Raw genomic sequence first — 20,281 nt, forward strand, 5'->3', positions numbered from 1 at the left:
TGCCGCTTTCCCAAATTGCAACACCATCTGGTCCAAATCGTTCTCTGCCTTAACGTGAATTTAGGATGAACTAGCACATAAAATAAAACAATAAGATCCTTTCACCATTTATAATGAATGTTTCAAATGTTATTGCAACCCGGAGGAGGGCTCAGTAGAATGGGTAAGAGCGTGTTTAAAGGTCCGGTTGGTCGAGTTACAGGTACACACACACACTAACACACACTCATGCATACAAAGCCAGCCACCTTTGGCAATGAGTCAATTTGTGTCGTGTCTCCTGGATCTTAAAGAAACAAGCTTCTCATCAAACAGGAATTTCCATAAGCGAGCCCTTAATGTTTTCAAATACGACAGCCTAGATTAGGTTCATGTCTGTTGGTGACAGCTAGAACATGAAGTCCCTCTTTCTCCTCTTGTTTTCCCATGATGGTGAGTAAATATTTCATAATCTGTGTAATCTGTGGAGATTGGAAGAGACAGATCATCCCATCACATGAAAGGGACACAATGTTCTTCTTCCACTAAGCATATTGTGTTTTTAGCAGCTCTGGCAAAGATGAAATACCTGCTGATAATATTTTTAAGGGTAAAAGACTCCAGAATAAAGCAGGGCTAACTATTCAAACGTTTCCTTTCTTATTGGTAGAAATAACAACCATTCAAAACAAAACAAACTGAGTTCATGTTATTTGCAGTTAACAATTGACTTTAAACTATATTTTGGCCCGTGTAAGGTCATGGACCTCAGCATAGTACCTTTTAAAAATCCAGTCCTGAGTGCCATTTAGTCCTTCATTCCTGCATGTGGTGAGCAGACTGGATCAGAGTGCTAGACCGGATTCAATTTGTCAAAAATGGCAAAAGTGTGTGGAGTGACTCTTGCTCAGCCCAGTCTAGGCCATCCTGGTCCATTTTAGAGCACCACAACTTCAAATCCCACCCGGCTAAACATCAGTGCTGATGCTACAGCTGCGTGTGAACATGTCCCTCATGGTGACAGAGCGGGCGAGGTTGGGTTTGCGGTAGCTTGATATGTTCACAGGCACTGGCAGGTCCAGATCCTGCTGCTGGACGCTGTGATAGCTAACCCGCTCTCCTCCATTCCTCAACCCATCTGGCTGGTGGTGGAGCTGTGGCTGAGGGGGCTGGAGGTAGAAGGGCAGGTCATAGTGTGTGCAGGACGGGCAGAAGGTCTGTGAACGGGTCAGTTTTCTGGCCAGGGGAGGGGTGGAGAAGAGGGCAGGGCCATTGGGGATGGCGGAGGCGGCGGCAGTTGCCGCCACAATGTTATGATTAGAGTGGACCGGCGGGAGGCGGGACGTAACGGCAAAGTCTGGCTCCTCCTCCTCCGACTCGGAGTCTTCTTTCTTACAGCAGTAGTACTGATGGATGGATGGAAGGGGGGTGAGGGGTGTTGGAAGAAATGGCGAGAAGAAGAGATGAGAGTAGAACAAAGAGGAAGAGGAAAGGAAAGAATGAAGGGGAAGAAGATGAGAGAGGGAAGAAGTGCAGGTTAGGAAAGAGGCACAACAGAAAATCATGCAATAAAGGTGAATAAGTAAATAAGAGTTCAGCTTAATGTTACAATGTCAGTGATTGTGAAGCTTCTACTTCCTTTTGAATGTGCAATCTAAGATATTTGCTCTGTGAAGTGCACTGCTGTCCTTCACGTAAACCCCAGCGCACTCTTCCTCCCCGCGACCATGAGAAGTATTGATTCTTCTATTTTAGCAGTGCCAGAACACACAGGAAAAATATTGTTTGCTAAACACTTCCAGGGGAAATCAGCAATATTTTTTCACAGCCCCCAGGGGAATTGTCAGCCATCATCTTGGCTTTTTTCTGCTGAAATGCCACATCCCCCCTCTCCTTACCGTCTGCACCAGGCCCTTCCTCTAATGTGTTCTCAGAAATATCAGGGGTCCCTGGAGGAGGAGGCAACCACAGCTCAATGCTAAAGCCAATACAGAAGTGTCTTATGATTTAGTAGCTTGAATGGCAGCCAGCTCCAACAAATACGTCTTATTAATGTTCATGTTGGGTCTGAAAGAGACTCAATTCACTTATTTGGGTTGTTGAAATTGAATACGACAGACATTAAAGCTCAAAGGGTTTCTTATTAAAAAGATGGAAAAGATGTCAGATCCCTTGTACGATCCTCTGCTCTGAGTAACGGTGCACTCTAACTGTATCAGCCTCAGCCAGAGCACCGGGAGAACATTAGGAGAGCAGGAATAGCTGATGAAAACTGCAGCAACAGCCCAGACCGGCTCACCTCGTACCTTGTATAGGAGTGCCTATCATTCTGTTCCCATCGGCCCCCCGAATGTAATGTAAGATTAAACCTTTCTGTTTATTTTCCAGGAACATTGGTAGAAAAGGACTCAGACAGAAATCTATAGTGAATGCAGGGAGAAATAGGGCATTCCGAATCTTGAAGATAAAGATGGTTTACGTGCGAAAACAAAAAAGGTTACAATTTCAACAGAAAGGCAGAGAAGAAGATTACTCTGACACTAAGCAATCTCCTGGAATCAAACCCATTTCACCCAATTTAGCCATCTTTCTGTCTCTCGCTGCACAAGTTTAATTCTCCATCATTGCTCTCCTTATACACAAACGTTCGACCACCAAACTATCAGATTAAATCAACCACGCCCGTTTCTTTTCATACTTTTGTTTTTGTACTGATTTATTTTTGTACTGATTTATTATGTGGCCCCATGTCTGGCCCACATAATGCAGCTTTTAAAACTCTTGGCCTCCCACCAACTAATATGGAACTGTATTTGGGCATAGCTTTGAGTTCTACTTTGAAATATGTGACTCAAACGTTTCTATTGTTATCTGAAGGGGAAAGCTGTTCAAGGCTAAATTTAATCTACAATACTGTAACTACATGACAGCAGGAAGGACTTTAAGCAGACCATAATTCCCATTCTTAGTCTTCTACCATAGCTTTGAAGCAGTTAGTGTCTGGGATCAAGGTTGCATTTAAGGTCTTAGCTAAGGTGGGAATTGGCCTTGACCTACACATATGAATCCATACCTGATAGACTTGCCTTTGTAATACCTACATTTTTTGGGATTATTGTTCTTGGTTTAACCCTCGGTTAGGCAACATTTTTGGACTAAATTTTAAACTACTCTTTCAACACTTTATGCCTTCTTGCAAACATATACATGTCTGTTTTATTGCTGATTCTAATTGGATTATATCATTTTTAATTATTGGAGGGAGGGTTTTGGATTTCACGGGCAGAGCCATGAAAATATGACTGAACACCGCCCTCAATAATTTGCATGCGGTCCCTAAGAGCAACAATGTGCTCTTACAGACTCTCTAATATGTCTTTGTTAATGCGCTTTTCCCCGTGGGGGTGTTAATCATCCCCCATTAATCTCCTCTGCGCTCTGCTTATTTTGTTGCCTTTTGAGGAATGACAGGGTCAGAGCTTATGTGCCAAATGCCAAATATCAACTCCGCACACACATTGTGCTCCCATAATCTGTTCCACATGAGTTGCATAACAGTAATATTTCTTTGTGTCACTCATAGTTCATTATTCTTGATTAACACTGTTAATTAGATTGTTGCAGTTTGCACAGCTGCTGGTGATGGAAAGCCTTTCGGGGTTGACTCCGGTGCTGCTAATCAAAGAGGCAAGGAACTCAGAGCGTGAAAAACTTTTGCAATTTCATCAATTAAATGTCGCAACCTTTGCTCCAAACACTCTGAGGCTGTAATTAAATAAAGCAGATTAATTCTCACCCCCAATTGCATTTCCACATATCTTATACCATATTGATTTTTTTTTAATGCTTCATTGCTGCCCAAGCGCCATAAAATGCAGGAGATCAGCTCAGTGTAACATATCAGAGGCAGATTCACACACTGGAAGAGATATTCACACACTCCAGTGATGCTCCCTGGTGGTGTTATTAGTGTGATGTGTCAAACTAAATGGATTTTGTCAAGCATAAAAAAAACACAGCTCCAATTTCCACTGTTTCTGTTTTTCCATTGTTCTCCTACAAATTAGTCCAGATGAAAAAAAAAAGACAAATAAAACACTTAACTCTTATTAAACCGTTGCCTATTGCGAGTAATTTATGTTACTTTTATAACATCTCTCATCTTGCTGTTGCATTTGAGTTTTGATTGTTTTTTATGATTTATTATTTTAGTGCATTAGTGGTTAATCCTTTCATAAATTATTTTATTCTCTGTATCTATTTTTAAACCTACATTGTGGATTAAATAAGAATGTGTAAAATAATAATTATGTCAGGCAAATATGGCAAATACGGAAAAGCACTTTGACTTGCAGCTTTGTATGAAAGTGCAATAGAAATAAAGTGTGATTGTAGTTGAATAGCAACATGATTAATAAGCATAATAGAGACTGTCTTTACATTGCTTGTATTCATACGCAGACGGAGCAGCGGCCTTACCTGCAGCCTACAGTAGCACAGTACTGCGATGATAAGGAGCAATATAACTGTAGCTAGAATTCCACCTGTGATGACCACTGTCCCGGCTGTCATTCGAATGGCTCTCCATCAACACCCTGCAGAGAGCAAGCAGAGGGGCGGGTGGGTGGAAGTGGAGAGAGAGAGAGCGAGAGAGAGCGGGAGAGAGAGAGAAACACAGATTGGGGGTAAGAGGAAAGCCAATAATAGGCGAGAGGAGAAAAGAAGAAGAAAACAGACAATTCATCTGTGCAGCAGCATCATTAAATGGATTATAACTGTGTGTCATTACAGTTCAGCTTATTCAATTATCTGCCCGTAAGGAGACACGTAATGGAATCAGCCTACAAATGCTGCGTATAACATAGACCGATCTCAGATAGGAGGAAGAGAGAGGGGGAGGGGGGAGAATGAGAGGACAACAGGGTGAGACTTAGATAAATCAGAAGGAGCAGAGAGATAAATGGACGAGGGGAGTTGAAGCACGTTGGAGCCAGAGTGGAAAAAGGACGTCGACAGACACGGAACAATGGGAGGAATGATAAAACAATGGGAGAGAGAGAGAGAGACGAAACAAGGAGAAGTGTAAGAAGAGTGAAGGCTGAGATGGAGTGACGGGACAGAGAGATAACAGGGGAAAAAAAGACAGATGACACGATAAGAGAAGAGGACTGAGGGCACGAGGAGAAGGGAGGGAGAGAGAGAGAGAGAGAGGAGATAAGGATGACATGATGATGGAGCGAGGTGACTTGAGGACAGAGGAAGTTTAAAGTGACACAACGGCAATTTGACAAAATTTCACGGTTTTCAGGCGTGAACTCGGCCACTCCCGTCGTTTTCTTGTAAGTTTCAGCAATCTGGAGTTTCATGTAGCAGGACTGACGGCCTCTGATTGGACCCTGAGGAACCCTGAGCTATTACTTTAACAGCACACAGATAGAAGTTATGAAACTACATCGCTGGGGGGCAGTGGCTCAGTGGGTAGTGCTTCCGCTTGGGAACCGGAGGGTCGCCGGTTCAAGCCCCTGCCGAGGTGCCCCTGAGCAAGGCATCGAACCCTCAATTGCTCCCCCCTCTGCGAAGGGTGGTAATGTAATGTAATGTAAGTCGCTTTGGATAAAAGCGTCTGCCAAATGATCGTAATGTAATGTACATAAAAAGCTGATACATGTCGTCTGGATTCCCCAAATAGAGCTCCTCGTAACATCAACTCTCTTTGGGTACTATTTCTCCTTGCGACTTGATGTAATGAAGCGATTGAGAGGCTTTCCAACATGTTAAGTTATTACTGGAAACACTGGTGACCTTTTGAAAACCGAGGTCGCGTTAATGACACCAATACAGATAAAAGGAACGAGGGAGGAAAAAGACAGAGGGACAAAAGGAAAGATCACGACCTCACCTCGCTGGTATCAATCAGCAGGAGGTCACGCAGAGATCACGCCAAAGACAAATGGAGACTTTGACCCCCCCACCCACCCCCATGCAATACTGTTCGATCCTCACCTATTTATTTATCGCACGCTGCTTTTTCAATCCAATCCGGACACAAACGTCTCAGTCGACCTCGTTCCGGCTTTGTTCCATCAACGCGTTCCTTTAATTATCTCTTTTCATTCTGTGGCGGGAGGTTGGATTACGGGAAATAACGGCGAGGCCCGCAGGCTTTAAATACTCATTTCACCCTCGCAAAGAATGTGCATTCATCACAAACGCTTTAATATGTCGTATAAATAGTCCCAAATGATTACTCCTCCTGCCTTCCCTTCCTCTTTAAACCGGGAAATAATACGACACCGCAGCAGCGAGCGCGTCTCTAATCACACACGTGTCCTAAAGCGTCTCCTTCATCACTTCATGGAGCCGATTAAACATTCACCACATGATCACGACATCATCCGATAATGGCACAAACCGCTGTTCTAAGCTATTTGCTGATTATTGATCCAAATTTTAACAAGAACATCCTTCTTTGGAGCAAAACGTTGCCACTGACTACCTAATCTCCACGCACCTTAGTGTTCCCGCTGTGTCCCCATACACACACACACACACACACACACACACACACACACACTCTCCAACACAATCTTGTTATGTATTTTGATAGCTCTGCAACAATTCTCCACTTTTTGACACAGACGTTGCTCAGCTTTCATATTGGAAGGTGTTTGCTCTTCTTTGCACGTCACAGGTAGAGAGCAGCACAAACACATTTTAAAGGTTTGACAAATTGGTTACTCACTCTCCAGACTCAAGATTTCTAGATTTGGAAAAACACCTCACATATGTGCGCACAGACGGTTTCCCCCCTTCATTACAGCCACAGTCTGGAAGTGTCAAAGGACCACGCTATCACACTGCATTGTGGATAATTGCCTGAAAACCAAAAATAGGCCGGCAAGCTTGTTGCTAAGCTATGACTCAATGGTGCGAGCCACGATGAGCGTCGGGCCCAGAGCAGCGTAGGCCGCCGCCGTCCTCGTCGTGGTCCGGATCGAATTCCGGACCGGAGCGCGGACACACCTGTAAAATAGTGATGAAATTGTGACACAAAATGGCGACAACGGTGTGAGGTAATGAAGCTTGAGCGGTGAGTCATACGTCCCACGCAGAAACACCTCGAAACCTCCAGACCATGTTAGATTCCTCTCTGTGTAACTTATATGTTCATCATAATATCCTCCATAGTGATGTGTGCCTCCAGAGATCTTCTATACAGTTAGAATGGATCAGTATCTGCCCTGTCTACACACACACACACACACACACACACACACACACACACACACACACACACGCAGCACAGCATGAGCTCCACTCCCCTCAGGCTGGAATACAGCTGGACACTAATCCAATCTGCAGGCCGCACAGTCACCAACTACAATCAATACGTTTCATTTAAAAGGAAATTTGGTGACTCACTCTTCCGTTTTATTGTAAAAACCTCTTTAAGAGTAATGATTGTGTGAGAAAGATCACATACTTCAACCTACAGACACCATTCAAACATCAACCTATGCAGAATATTCAGGACATTATTGCTTTGACATTTGGTGTTCATATCTTTCATATCTTCTAAAATATTCAGCATTTTTCAGCTGAAACATCCCCATTAAATTCATTAATATCTCCTCAGGCGGTTACTTCTTCATACTTTCAGGCAGAGCAAACATTCAAGCTTATTTCAGGCCTTCAGACTTCATGCTTCAAATATCTTATATCAGATATTGCGAATATAAAATAACCTCGATATGAAAGCTTGTTCAGCCTTCCCCATGTGTGTGTATTGCGTCTTGTTAATGCATCATTTTAATCACTCGTTTTTTTAACAAGTGGTCCATAATAAGTGGTTAATTTGGTGCAATCACACTGTGTAGAGTTAACATCATTATCAGTGTTGAGCTGTTTTCTGCACAAACAGCCTCGTCGTCTATTTACAAAATCGATTATCGTAAATAACAAAAGTCAACAAACTCAGAAATCTCGACGTGTTTGAACCGCTAATGAACACAACAAGGGAAGTCATTACTGTCCTCTGCCCGCCCTGCAATCTCGCCCTCCTAAACACACATATCACACACACACACACACACACACACAGACATGTTGTACACACACATGCATTAGTCATTGTGCAGGGTCGGCAGGCAGTGTGTATCTCCTGGGACTCGCTTAATCAGATCTGTGTGTGAGGGATGTGTTACAGCAAGGCGACAGTGTTAATTATTTAACACACACTCACACACACACACAACCACACACACACACACACACACACACACACACACACACACCCACACAGAATCCTTTGTGAAGTAGTAGTGAAGTAAACTTGTCTGCTCAGCTCCTTTTGCTGGTATTCATCCACAGAAATGACAAGAGCTTCAGAAGAAACAAGGCTCTTCGTAGCCACACACACACACACACACACACACACACACACACACACACACACACACACACACACGTGCTATAATTTCAGTACTAGCTAACATCTTCAGACAGTGGGCTTTGGAATAAACTGCCACGCTTTGATGAAACATGGCAGAGATCACAGCAGAGGTCTTGCTAGGAATAATGGCTGTTGACAGGCTTTCAGCTGAACGGAGGAGACAGACACAGCAGGCGGTAGATCTGAGCCATACACAGGAGACAAAAACAGGCCCCGAGTAGAATGGGATGAGCTCTGTTACAACTGTAGCTGTCAACAAGTGATTTCACACAACACATACACCCACACACACACACAGGAAGCATTTACCCCCCCACCCACCCCACCCCACCCCCTGGAGAAAATTGCACAATCAAAACTGCTTTACAAGTAATGCAAGAAAACAAGAATTCACCTGAGTTTCAATAGAGAGCTCAGGTTTACGTGTTTGGGTCTTTTCCCCTTTTGCACTCGTTACGTTAGCACACCAGAATGTAAAACCACTGTATAAAGGCGTTTGTAAAAGTAGAGAAAGAAGTATAAAGTCAGATAAAGTGACCTGTAGGACATCGCAAGGGTCACTTTGTACTTCAAAGCTGAAAACTAAAGAACTGAAAGCCTTTTTTTGAAACCAGTGTAATCTCCTTTAAAGTGTTCTCTGTCCGGTTTTCAACATGACAATGGTGACAAATCAAACAAAACTGACCTGCAATTATGATGTCAAATTGTGTCACATTATTTTGACAGGACTTTGTGTTTCAGCTCTTCCTCGTCTCCATTCGAACCATCTTCACGTCTCTACGTCTCTCTCTCTCTCTCCTTCTCTCCCTCTCTCTCTCTCTCCAAAATTCAGCGCAGATGTGTTTTGTTCAGGAGCTTTCAGATTCCCCTGGAGCTGTTGTTGCAGCATCATTCTGTCTGGCTGCATCCATGATCTCATCTTGCTCTCTCTCTCTCTCTCTCTCTCTCTCTCTCAGCCTGGTTTGTCGATTTTGCACCGTAATAATTCCCTTTAACACCATCGTGTCCCTGATCTCTAAACAGCACAGCCTCTAACCTTTTGACCTATGAACTGAGTTAAAGGTTTGACCAATAGAGAGAGAGAGAGAGAGAGAGAGAGAGAGAGAGAGAGAGATGGTAATAGTTCTTCTCCCTCTCGTGTGTCCTAACATAACATCACCCGGGAAGCGTTTCTGTGATTAGTGCTCCTCTGTGAATCATATGTCCACATAAAAACGGCTCCGAGCTCGAATGAACCGAGCGCCATGAGGATGTTTGGGAAAAAAACAAAACTTCATTGTAACCTGGGGAGAGGAAAGAGGATGGGTGGGGGGGGGGGGGGGGGTTAATTACACAGCCCAGTAAACGTTTCCCATTCATCACAGTGACCTTGCTTGTGTGTTCTTCCAGTTTCAGACTGTAAAAGGAGGGAAGAACCGGAAATGAAAAACGTGTTCTGAGTTGGAATTTCATTTCAAAAGAATATTTGTATAGATTCATTCATTTATATAATCAAGCATTTAGGCTTTTCAAATGGATGGTGTGGTTCTCAAACTGAGGGTTATGTCCCACTTGTTGCCCGCTGGTGATACGTCAGATTTCTTCACAATTTCTTTCACCTAGATTCTCATTTAGTTCCATTTCAACAAAGATTCCCTTACAACCATATATTGGGCGTTTTTCTTCTTCTTCTACTTTTTTCCAGGCAGTGTCGGTGATGCTTCTTGTTTATTCTGTATCGTCTTCTGGTCAAACCACAACTCAGCTGTCTCAAACCTTTAATCTGTCTTCCTTTCCTTGGCTTCAACTCCCACTCAAGACTGATTTGGTGGTTTAATGGGAAATCAATACGCAATCTACTGTGACGGTCACCTGTGTTCACGTGGAGACTAAACTGCACGTGTGGAATGGAACATGGAGTTAAGCTCAGAACGCCGTTTCACCAGAGGCTCAAAGACCAAATGTGACATTAATGCAGATTTCCTCTGAGTGCCGTGTGTGTGTGTGTGTGTGTGGCTCTGTAGTTCACACAGTGTCAAAGCCTTTGTTTCCCATTTATCCCCACTGATGCAGACGAAAATACAAAATTACCGTCTGTCAATCTGATTCGTTCTCAACAAACCGTTCTTTTCGCTCATTTCAAGTCCACGTGTTCGCATTGTCGGCCTGTCAGTTCACCTCCCACTCCTTCCCCCTGTGCCCCGCCCGGTGCTCGACCCTCTGCTGTGTAAATAACACCGCCCGTCTGCCTGTGACAGCCTATAATCTTGGCACCAGCAGGATCTGAAGTTAGCAGAGAGACACTACGCTTTTCCTACGGTTCCGACGGTCGCCGGCCTTCAACCTGAGAGGAGAAGCAAAGCTGATCCCTGATGCACCTTTGCCAGGAATACGAGCAGATACTTAGACGCATCTGACAACTTGGGGCTGTATTCTGCCCCCTGCAGGCCTGAGAGAGTAACCTACGTGTTGTCACTTTGAACAATAATCCTATTATCCCGAGGATGCACTTTGGCCTCTGGATCCACATTTAAAGGAGTGCAAGATGAGTTTAGAGCTCCTGGATCCATTAAGTTCCTTACCCACAATGTGACAAAGGCAGAGGGGGTTCAAGCAACGGGTAACGAACACAGCAACAGCAACGACTACAGGGAGCGAAAACGGGAAGCAACATGATATCACAACGCCAGCAATGTGAGAATGGCCGTCGCCTTGTTTAGTACATTTTAGATTAATATGCGTTCAGATAAAGTCCTTACACTCTCCATCTGTGTGTGTGTGTGTGTGTGTGTGTGAGAGAGAGAGAGAGAGAGAGTTGAGATGTTTGTAATATTGGGCTATACAAATAAAATTGAATGGACTCGAGTGTCAATGCAAATTTGAACACAGGTGAGTTAATAAGATGTGTGTGTGTGTGTGTGTGCCTGCCTTTCTCTTCTCCTGTTTACAGCCTATGACATGATAAGATGCTCTTCAGGTAAGTCAACGGGATTAATGGGTCAATACACCACCGGCTTCTACTGCCGAACAAAGGAGACACAGGAGACACTTTGTCCCCACCTGTTGATCTTCTGGTGTAGAAAACAGTGGGAACCGTCACATGCTGCTCTCTCCACACCCATGAACACGTCCACACTGAATCCTCTCAGCAGCATTAGGAACCATTTTGGAGACGTCTGTGCTTATACATGTCAGATATTCCTTTACATTCATCACATTGATGCATCTTTTAAGAACCTGGAAGTTCTAACAGATTTGGTCTGTCTGCTCTGTGTAAACAGACTGCAGGCGACACTGCGTGGACTCAACACTCCCACGCTCTTCACCCACGCCGGCGTCACGTATACAAATTTGCATTCCAAAAAAAAACACAGCGCAGTGAACGGGTGAGATGCGCGTTCCCGACGATCCGTGTCTGGAGTGTGTAGGTGTGTGAAAACGCTGTCTCAACGTGAAAATCCACCTGCAGCAGATAGAAGTCCTGTATCCTAAAACCTAAAACCTCATTTCTCCATCATCTCATCTTCTAAATGTATGAACAGATACATGAAAACACACAATGCTCGAGGGATAAGGACTCACACTGGATAAACACACACACACACGTGCACGCACACCCACACACACACACACACACACACACACACACCTGGCCAGATGCCACAGTAAATGTAGCGAAGCAAGAGGTGGTGTAGTGAAGGTCGAGTCGTATTATAACATCATAATGTCGTTATCTCGCCACTCACCTCCGCCTGACCCCAGCTGCTGCCGCTGATGTGCACGTGTGGCTAAAGTGTGTGAGGAGACGAGGAGAGGAAGACGAGACAAGAGGAGAGGAGAGGAGAGGAGGAGAGGAAGAAGAGAGAAGAGAAGAGGAGACGAGGAGAGGAGATGAGAGGAGATGTTTGGCTACATGAATGTCGTCAGCAACAGTTGCCTATGTGTTCTGTTGTAACATGACTTAAATGAAGATATTGTGTTTGTGTGCGTGCGTGCGTGCGTGCGTGCGTGCGTGCGTGCGTGCGTGCGTGCGTGCGTGCGTGCGTGCGTGCGTGCGTGCGTGCGTGCGTGCGTGCGTGCGTGCGTGTGTTATTTTGGCTTGGGGGAGAGGGAGTGGGAGTGTTTGTTATTTAGACTATGTTGGATTGTGTGAGCTTTTGTAAGTGGAATACATGTACACTGGTGGCCCTCCCTTTCTGTGTGCGTGTGTGTGTGTGTGTGTGTGTGAGTGTGTAGCAGAGAGCCTCCTGTAAAGGCAGATGGGCACCTCTGTTCCCCCTCATCTTTTTATATCTCCATTTGTAGTCTTTGCACACTGCCAGCTATGCCACTTACTTTTTGTCTCTCTCCCTCCCTCTCTCCCTCTCTCTCACCTGCCTTTCTTCTTCGTGTCTTTTGCCCTGCGTAGAGTTGACCACCTCTCCAAACAGCAGCACAAACACACACAGAGGACCTGATAGATCTGCATTTTCTCAAAAACGCCTGATATTGACTTAATATGACACACACACATCAGAACACACTCAACATCATTAGGGCGGCGTCACCACGAGTGAAAAGCGGCGTCGAAAACGATTCCCACTGATACGCGAGAGATCTCTAAAGCGCCTTGACTAAGCTGACTTTGGACACACACACAGACTCTCTCACTCTCTCTCTCTCTCTCTCTCTCTCTCTCTCTCTCTGCAGACGTGTGATTCCTTGGTCTTGAGTCTCTGGCTGCATGTTGAATCATCTGTCGGCCATCTTTGCCCCCTTTTGCCTCGACTGGCCATCCAGCCTTGAATGTAACAAACCTACAGGCTATAAGGTCTTTTATTAAAGAAGATTAATGATTTTATAATGATCCAGGCTGAGCGTTTGGCCCACTTTCAGCTCTTTTCCATCAGTCAGGCAGCGGTTGGCCATCATCCACATCAGTACTCCGCGGAAATGGTATTTTACATGTAGTTGAGTTAAACGTGATCATCGGCTTTACTTAGATCCCTGAATCTTAAACTTTAAAATTGGGAGTTTCTGTGTCGTAAACCATATCGTGATCAAATCAATCTCTTGCTCTTCGGGTTCTAGAAATCAATCTGCTTGACGCCATTGTTAAACAGACCCCAGGGTCCAAAGGTCATTGTTTAGAAGCAGGTTACATGATGGATGTGAACGATAGAACAAAGGAAAATGGGAGAGAGAGAGAAGGCAGCCGAGCAGGTGGAGATATGTAGATTAACCTAAAGGGTAATGGAAGCCATCGAAAGAGGGTGAAGAAGGGGTTGGGAGTGATTCAGGGGCCTGGAGGGTAAGAGAAGAGGAGAGGATGGAGAGGGAATGAAGCAGAGGTCAGCGGTTGCAGCCGGAGAGGCGGCGAGATGACGGATGTGTGTGAATCCTATGAACGCACAGACGGGCAGAGGGGAAACGTGTCGAGAGCTGGCGGCGGATGATTGCTCGGTCGTTGGCGCTAATGGCTGGCACAGGAGAGTCGCAGCGTAAAAAAAGTGCAAAAGGGTCTGCGGTTGCTACGGCAACGAGGCTTTTACGCGCTGACATTTTGCCGTCCTGTTTTCCTTTCGATTGAGCGGCCGGCTTGAAACTTAATTATGACCCCCCCCCTTCAGTAACCATTTTCTCTGTTATTCCATCGCTCGGTTCTGCGGGCGGGATGACATCACTGTACTGTGGTCCAATCAGAAAGGAGATCAAGACAATCAACACAGGTTGTAAGTACAAATGGCGCTCAGTCATTTCATGGACGACACATAAATAGATTGTTGTTTTGTCTACGTGTGTGATCACCAGACCGTTCATACACAGCATATACGCCACGCATGAGTGAGGATGAGGAGGAGGAAGGAGGGGGGAAGGACACAGAGGGAAACGGGCCTGTTGTTGCATCTTCTTCTCCTCCTCGTCTTCCTCCTCCCTCTCCCTTCTTGTGTGAAGGGGCTCCACTCTTTGGAATGAGCTTCAATTTTTTATAATCACTCACGAGATGAGGATAGCCGACCAGTGGCATGGCTGTGTGTGTGTGAGTGTGCGTGCGTGCGTGTGTGTGTGTGTGATATGTGAGCGTGTCAGGGTGTAGCTGTGAGGCAAGCAGTGGTGGCGAGGGTGGGAGGGGGAGGTACGGGGGGAGGGGCCAGGGGGAGGAGGGTGGAGGAAGGGTGGCAACTGTTTAACATGATCACTGAGCGGCCATGTTTCCCTACCCCCTCCCCGAGTCTCATTTCATCCACTCTGTCTTCTTCGTCTCCGCACTCAGCAGATCCCTCCTGATGGTCATATTTCACAGGTAAATTAATCCAATACGCGAGTAAGCAAGAACATAAAGGGACATAAAGGGAACGCACGGCCTCGCTGCATTTACGCTTCATTATCCTGCTGCTCTTCCCTCCCCTCCTCTCTAAACCGTCTTCATTTTCCTCATCGCCCATCTGTCTTTTAAATTTCCTCCTCCGCTCCACCTCATTTCCTCGTCCTTCACCTCTCTCTCTCTCTCTCTCTCTCTCTGTCTCTCTGTCTCTCTGTCACTCTCTCTCTCTCTCTCTCTCTCTCTCTCTCTCTCTCTCTCTCTCTCTTTCTCACATACAGTGTGTGGGTGGAGGGTAGTTGTGTGTGTGTGTGTATCTGTTTTGTGCATGCAGGACTATATGTCTGATGTCCCAGTGGGCCAAGGTTGTTCCAAGGGTCACCAGGGATGTCACCATGGGAACACAAGCCCCTCCCACTGTTTCATAATGTTGTAGTCCCCTCTGAGAGCAGGAGGAGCTTCTATCAGATTCCATGATTTGATACAAGTTGAAACGTTCAGAACCACTCTGGCTCCAAAACAAAGATAACATGACGTGACAGCATTTGAAGAAATCTCAGCTGAAGCCGCTGAAGCGACTCTGGTGTATGAATCATAATGAGCCAGCAACATGCAGACTCTGACTGAGCCAAACTGCTTCCCGTTATCGAAGCCTGGAGAGTTTTGTTCTCAGACGTGCGGCATCAAGGATTCAGGGATCAGGCAACAGTTGATTTTGGATATTTCAAAAGTGCACAGGCCCACAGCCGCTGAAGCCCGAACAGCACGCCGCTGCAATTCCCACTGTTTGAGTGAACAATCAAAGCAGTTATTCCAACAGAGGGGATGTCAGGGTCTGATCATGCAGCCAGACCAGCTCTTGTTCAGCCTGGGAATCCCTAATGAACATATCTGTTCATGATATGCTGCCAAAATCACGCATACATTATCTACACTATATTTGTGATATTCACCACTATCACTTGTTGCCATAACTTGATTGAATGAGGTTTTGCCTTTTCTATAGATTATAATTTTGGCTTGTGCAAAATCTAATTGCAATCCATTTTGTGATGTAATTTACTCAATACCTCCGTGCCCCAAATACTTAAATCCTAACCTTGCAGCGGGTTAGATAACAACATTTCCCACATCACGTTTAGACTATAGTGCTGATTACTCTTATAGTAATCAGCTGATGTTCTTGCTATGTCTGAGTGCACTCAGAGGAGGATTTGAGCTTTTCTAAGTCGCCGTTCTTCAAGCCAACTGTTTGGGATGCGACCCTGGCCGACAGTTGGTGACTGTGGCCGTGGCTCACATCCCCATGCTGCTTCAGTCAGCATGTGGCGAGCCGGAGCCAGCCAGCAGGTCTGTCATCAAAGCACCGAACCGCTCCCTCCCTCCCTCCGTGCATCCCTTTGTGCCTTCATCTCTGTTTACACCAATCTGTCACTTCCTCATCAGTCACCCTGTCCACCTGCTCGGATTATACGCTCACGGTTTAATACAGTTGGACACTCTTGGACTGGATGTGTGAAGTCAATCCATGGGTGCGAGAAGGAGAAGTGTCTCTGTCCATGGTCCTAAAGTTTCTCTCTCAGCAATGAATCACGTCTATTTTCTGACACACACACACACACGCACACACACACGCACACACACGCGCGCACACACACACACACACACGCCCCCTGCAGCCACCCGACATCCTTTTCTCCATCAGCACGCCTGCATGACTCGACAGACAGACGTGCTATGTAGTTGCTTATATTCATTTACCTATTGCATAGCAGTAAACGATGCGGAGTCCATGAAGGTGCAGGTATGTGTGGTTCTACCTACCTGCAGAGATAAGAGGTGGTTCAGGTCCAGGTCACATCTATGGTGCTGGTGGCTCCTCGGAGCTCCGGTTCCGACCTCTGCTGGCTCAGTCAGTGGGTTAGGAAGAACTACAACAACAAAGCAAAAACCCCACCACCACCACTGTGTGAACACTGGAAGTCAATGTGGGGCTTTTTCGCTGAATAAATCCCGGATCTTCTCGTTTCAGTCCTACTTTTCCCGAAACATTCCGCTCATTCGCACCCAAAACACTCTCAGTCCCAATCCCAGACTCGCGCTCGAAGATAGAAATTGTAAGAAGAAGAAGATGAAGGAAAAAAAACACTCCAAAGGGCGACGACGCGGTACAATGTTTTCAATCAGAGCTCCGGGAGATGCGTTCACGGCTCGGCTCACATCTGCCGCTCTGGTCCGGAGTTGTTGTCGGATCAGCGGATCGGTGGAAGCTGCTGAACCCCCAGAAAACGAGCGTCCGCGAAATGAAAACGCGCTCCTACGCAAACACCACCACCACCAGCGTGTGTGTTGTTATTGGAGCAAGAGGAGGAGGAAGAGGAGGAGGAGGAAGAAATCTCGACATCTCCCTCTCTCACCGCGCCGTTTCCCCACCAGTGGAGGAGGTCGAGGTCAAATATCCTCCCCCGGGCTCCTTTGTGTCAAAGTGCGGAGGAAAAATAACCGCCGTCGGTCTTCCTCTTCTTCTTCTTCTCCTTTTTTTTTGCTCCTCTTCAATCAATCTCTTTATTTATCTTCCCCCCCACCCCCCACCCCCTCCCTCTCTCTCCTATCACCGCATCCTGACTCGCTTTTGTGCCAAACGCAAAGCTGCCCAGTACCGCAGCTGATTGGTCCCAGAGGAGGAGTATCGGTGACCGTAAATGTGGCTTAACTGCCGGGGTGATGCAGCACAGAGGAGCCGCGGGAGCAACCAGCGGAGCCGGGAGGATCGTAAACGCAACCCGGGTTGGAGGAGATGACTGCGGGCGGAAGAGAGAGAAAAGAGGGATGACGGGAGGGAAAAGGAGGGCAAGGCGGGATGAGGTGATGGGAGAAGTTGTCAGAGGCTTTACTTCAAGGAAAGCACCAAATCCACACAACGTGACAGCACTTAATTGGAAACTGGAAGTGCTCACTGTGATTAATTAAATGGAATTATGGGGGGATTGGAATTAATTAATGGGAAATTCTGGAATATTTAAAGTAGGATTTAGGAGTGCATTAAGGCTCAACTGCAGCAGAACTACAACTCTCCAAATATTATTAAAAAAAGTTTTGGGCTGTGCACTTTATTATGATCCTATTTCACGCTGACTTTAAAGTCTTGATCTGTAATAAGTGCAACTGTCACATAAACACAGTGGAGTAAGAAGTTCATTGTTTCCCTCTGTGGAGTCGGAACAGAAACCTGCTTTGTGTGTAATTTAAAAACGAGTTAGGACACTGAACAGCTTTGTTTTTAATGTATACTGGTTTAACTTGAAAACTCGCGTGTCACGTCCCCCAAAGGGAATGTTGTCCCTCTCTCTGTCTCTATCTTTGCCTCCCCTCTGTCCCTCGCACATTTTTGGTCACATTGTGAACCTAATCCGTGCCTCTCTATCAGCGTCTGAACATCACAGTCTCTGTTTACCTGGCTCTCCATTTCTCTGTTCTCTCCCGCTGCTTCCTCTCTTCTCGCCATTTCCTCTAATTATCACATCTCCTCGTCTGCAGCTCTCGCTCTCTCTCTCTCGCTCCCCCTCTCTCCCTCTCTTTCATTCAGATCAGATGCGGGCAGTTTTGATGTGATGCAACAGTGGCGAGTAGTGAGTTTTTAATGCATTCATTATTCAAACTCGAACGCAGGAGTGGATATTAGTGCACCCGACGAGCCTGCAACCTTAAAATATTTATATTATGAGAGAATGAAACAGTGTGTTAAGATTACGGAATGATTTCAGCACCTCTCTCTCTCTTTCTCTCTCTGTCTCAGTGGACACAATAACACAAATACTATAATAACGTGTTATCTTGTTCGCTCTTCTACTGTACACAAACAAGGACAAAGGGGGGGGGGGGGGGGGGGGGGGGTGTTAAATGAGCTTATTTCTTTCAGTTTAATAGCAGTAACACACACACATTGAGTTATTGGTTGTAGTTGTATATTCATCCCAATGTACAACATTTTACCGTTTTGAACCCTCAACATACATACACGAAATGTTGCAATGTTTACAATTAAACGACCCATATTTTGCTCCATATGATCAAGTTAGTTTGGTTCACTTTGGTGTGTAAATAGAGTGTGTGAAGGTTTCAGCCCCTCAGTCTGTTATCATCCAGAACGAGCAGCATTGGGCGGCTGTTGACAGTATGGAAATAAGCGACAGCTCTGATTTACTGCTTCAAACACGCTGCTGTCCGCGAGGGACCGTCTGAAAATTACACTCACAGTAATGTGGTGGCCAAGCATCCATTAGGGGTAATAAGTTAAACGTGCAGCTTTGCCTCATTTATGGTTGTGGGATTCCAAATTTGAAGACATAACATGCGCAATAGGGTTATTTACACCCTCAGTAAACAAAATTTTCAGAGACTTAAGGTAAAGTTTGGCAAATTATGACGCAATCCAATACAAATCTGCTCTGAGGTTGAGGGCCCAGCAGTATCCAGAGGGCTTCATCATTTTTGTATTGTCTTCTTCCCTCACATCCATCATTAATCAAGTTCATTTTCTCTGCAAAACGTTTGTGCGAGTGCGATGACGTAGCGTCAACATGGGAATCGTACCAACATCTGTTTTTAAGGAGTCTTAAGAAAACAACGACCGGCACTGTTTTCAGATCTCTGCCTTCTGCCCGGGGACAATCAGTCTTTATTACATTAACTGACACATTACATCAGCACCCGCCTCTCTGCTCTCTGCTCTCTGCTAACATCTAACCCGTCTGATTAGGTCTTTTAGGGCCCAGGGGGACGTCCTGATGCTTTGTTCGTCTACCTTAAATGTTTCACATTCCAAATAAAACAAGAAAGACGAGAGAAGCTAGAAGGGGAACAGTGTGTGCGTGCAAAGTAAGATGGGGTGTAGTCTGTATAGTGCAAGTTCTTTTAGTGTAATCTTGGGTTGCGGTGAGGTGAAGATGAAGGAAGGAAGGATCTCCGCTGACACTGTCTTTGCTTGTATAATAGGGTTTTATTATACAAAGTACAGCATCATAACAAGCACCATGGAACGCTTGTGAGAGACTCTGCAGCCGGAATGAGTCGCCTCTCGATCTCTGACTTTCTGACATATTTATACAGTTGCTTCTCACTCAAGAAAAGACCGGTTCAGTGGGTATTGACAAACCGCCTGAGACCACTGTAAACACTACGTGGCCATCCTGAGGGAGCAACAGCTCATTTTGTAATGGCCTTTATTTGGCATGTTAACTTTTATCTTTACTCTTAACATGAATATATACATTTAGACTTTTAACTATATTTGACCTCAGGTGCAATTTGCATTCCTTGTCCGGTTCAGTTCACTTTTCCTTTGTCCATTGTCAGCTGTAAGGCCTTCCCCAGTAGAATGAATATATGTTCTTATTGAGATACTAGATATACAAGCAAAATATACCACATTCTCACATAGGGTTGAAGAAGAGAATGATATGAAATAAACCCGTTACTAGTTTATGCGGCAAAAGGCCAAATACTTCCAATGCTGTTTTCCCGTGCATTAAAGAAATTCTATGACAGGACATATTTTGATAAAAGATGAC

At 45.4% G+C, this 20,281-nt stretch overlaps 1 protein-coding gene across 1 annotated transcript; it reads right to left on the minus strand.

The window, feature by feature from the left end:
- Positions 1–779: 779 nt before the first annotated feature.
- LOC143011417 (protein FAM163B-like) lies at positions 780–4,592 on the minus strand. Its single transcript, XM_076164291.1, has 2 exons — positions 4,459–4,592; positions 780–1,385 (listed from the first exon to the last, which is right to left on the minus strand). Exons 1-2 carry the CDS (start codon positions 4,549–4,551, stop codon positions 948–950), a joined length of 531 nt encoding a protein of 176 aa, XP_076020406.1. The 5' UTR covers positions 4,552–4,592; the 3' UTR covers positions 780–947.
- Positions 4,593–20,281: the final 15,689 nt, after the last annotated feature.

Source organism: Genypterus blacodes, unplaced genomic scaffold, assembly GCF_046128005.1.
Source record: "Genypterus blacodes isolate CSIRO-AG114 ecotype Tasmania unplaced genomic scaffold, CSIRO-AGI_Gbla_v1 ptg000133l_1, whole genome shotgun sequence".
NCBI classification, from domain to species: Eukaryota; Metazoa; Chordata; class Actinopteri; order Ophidiiformes; family Ophidiidae; genus Genypterus; species Genypterus blacodes.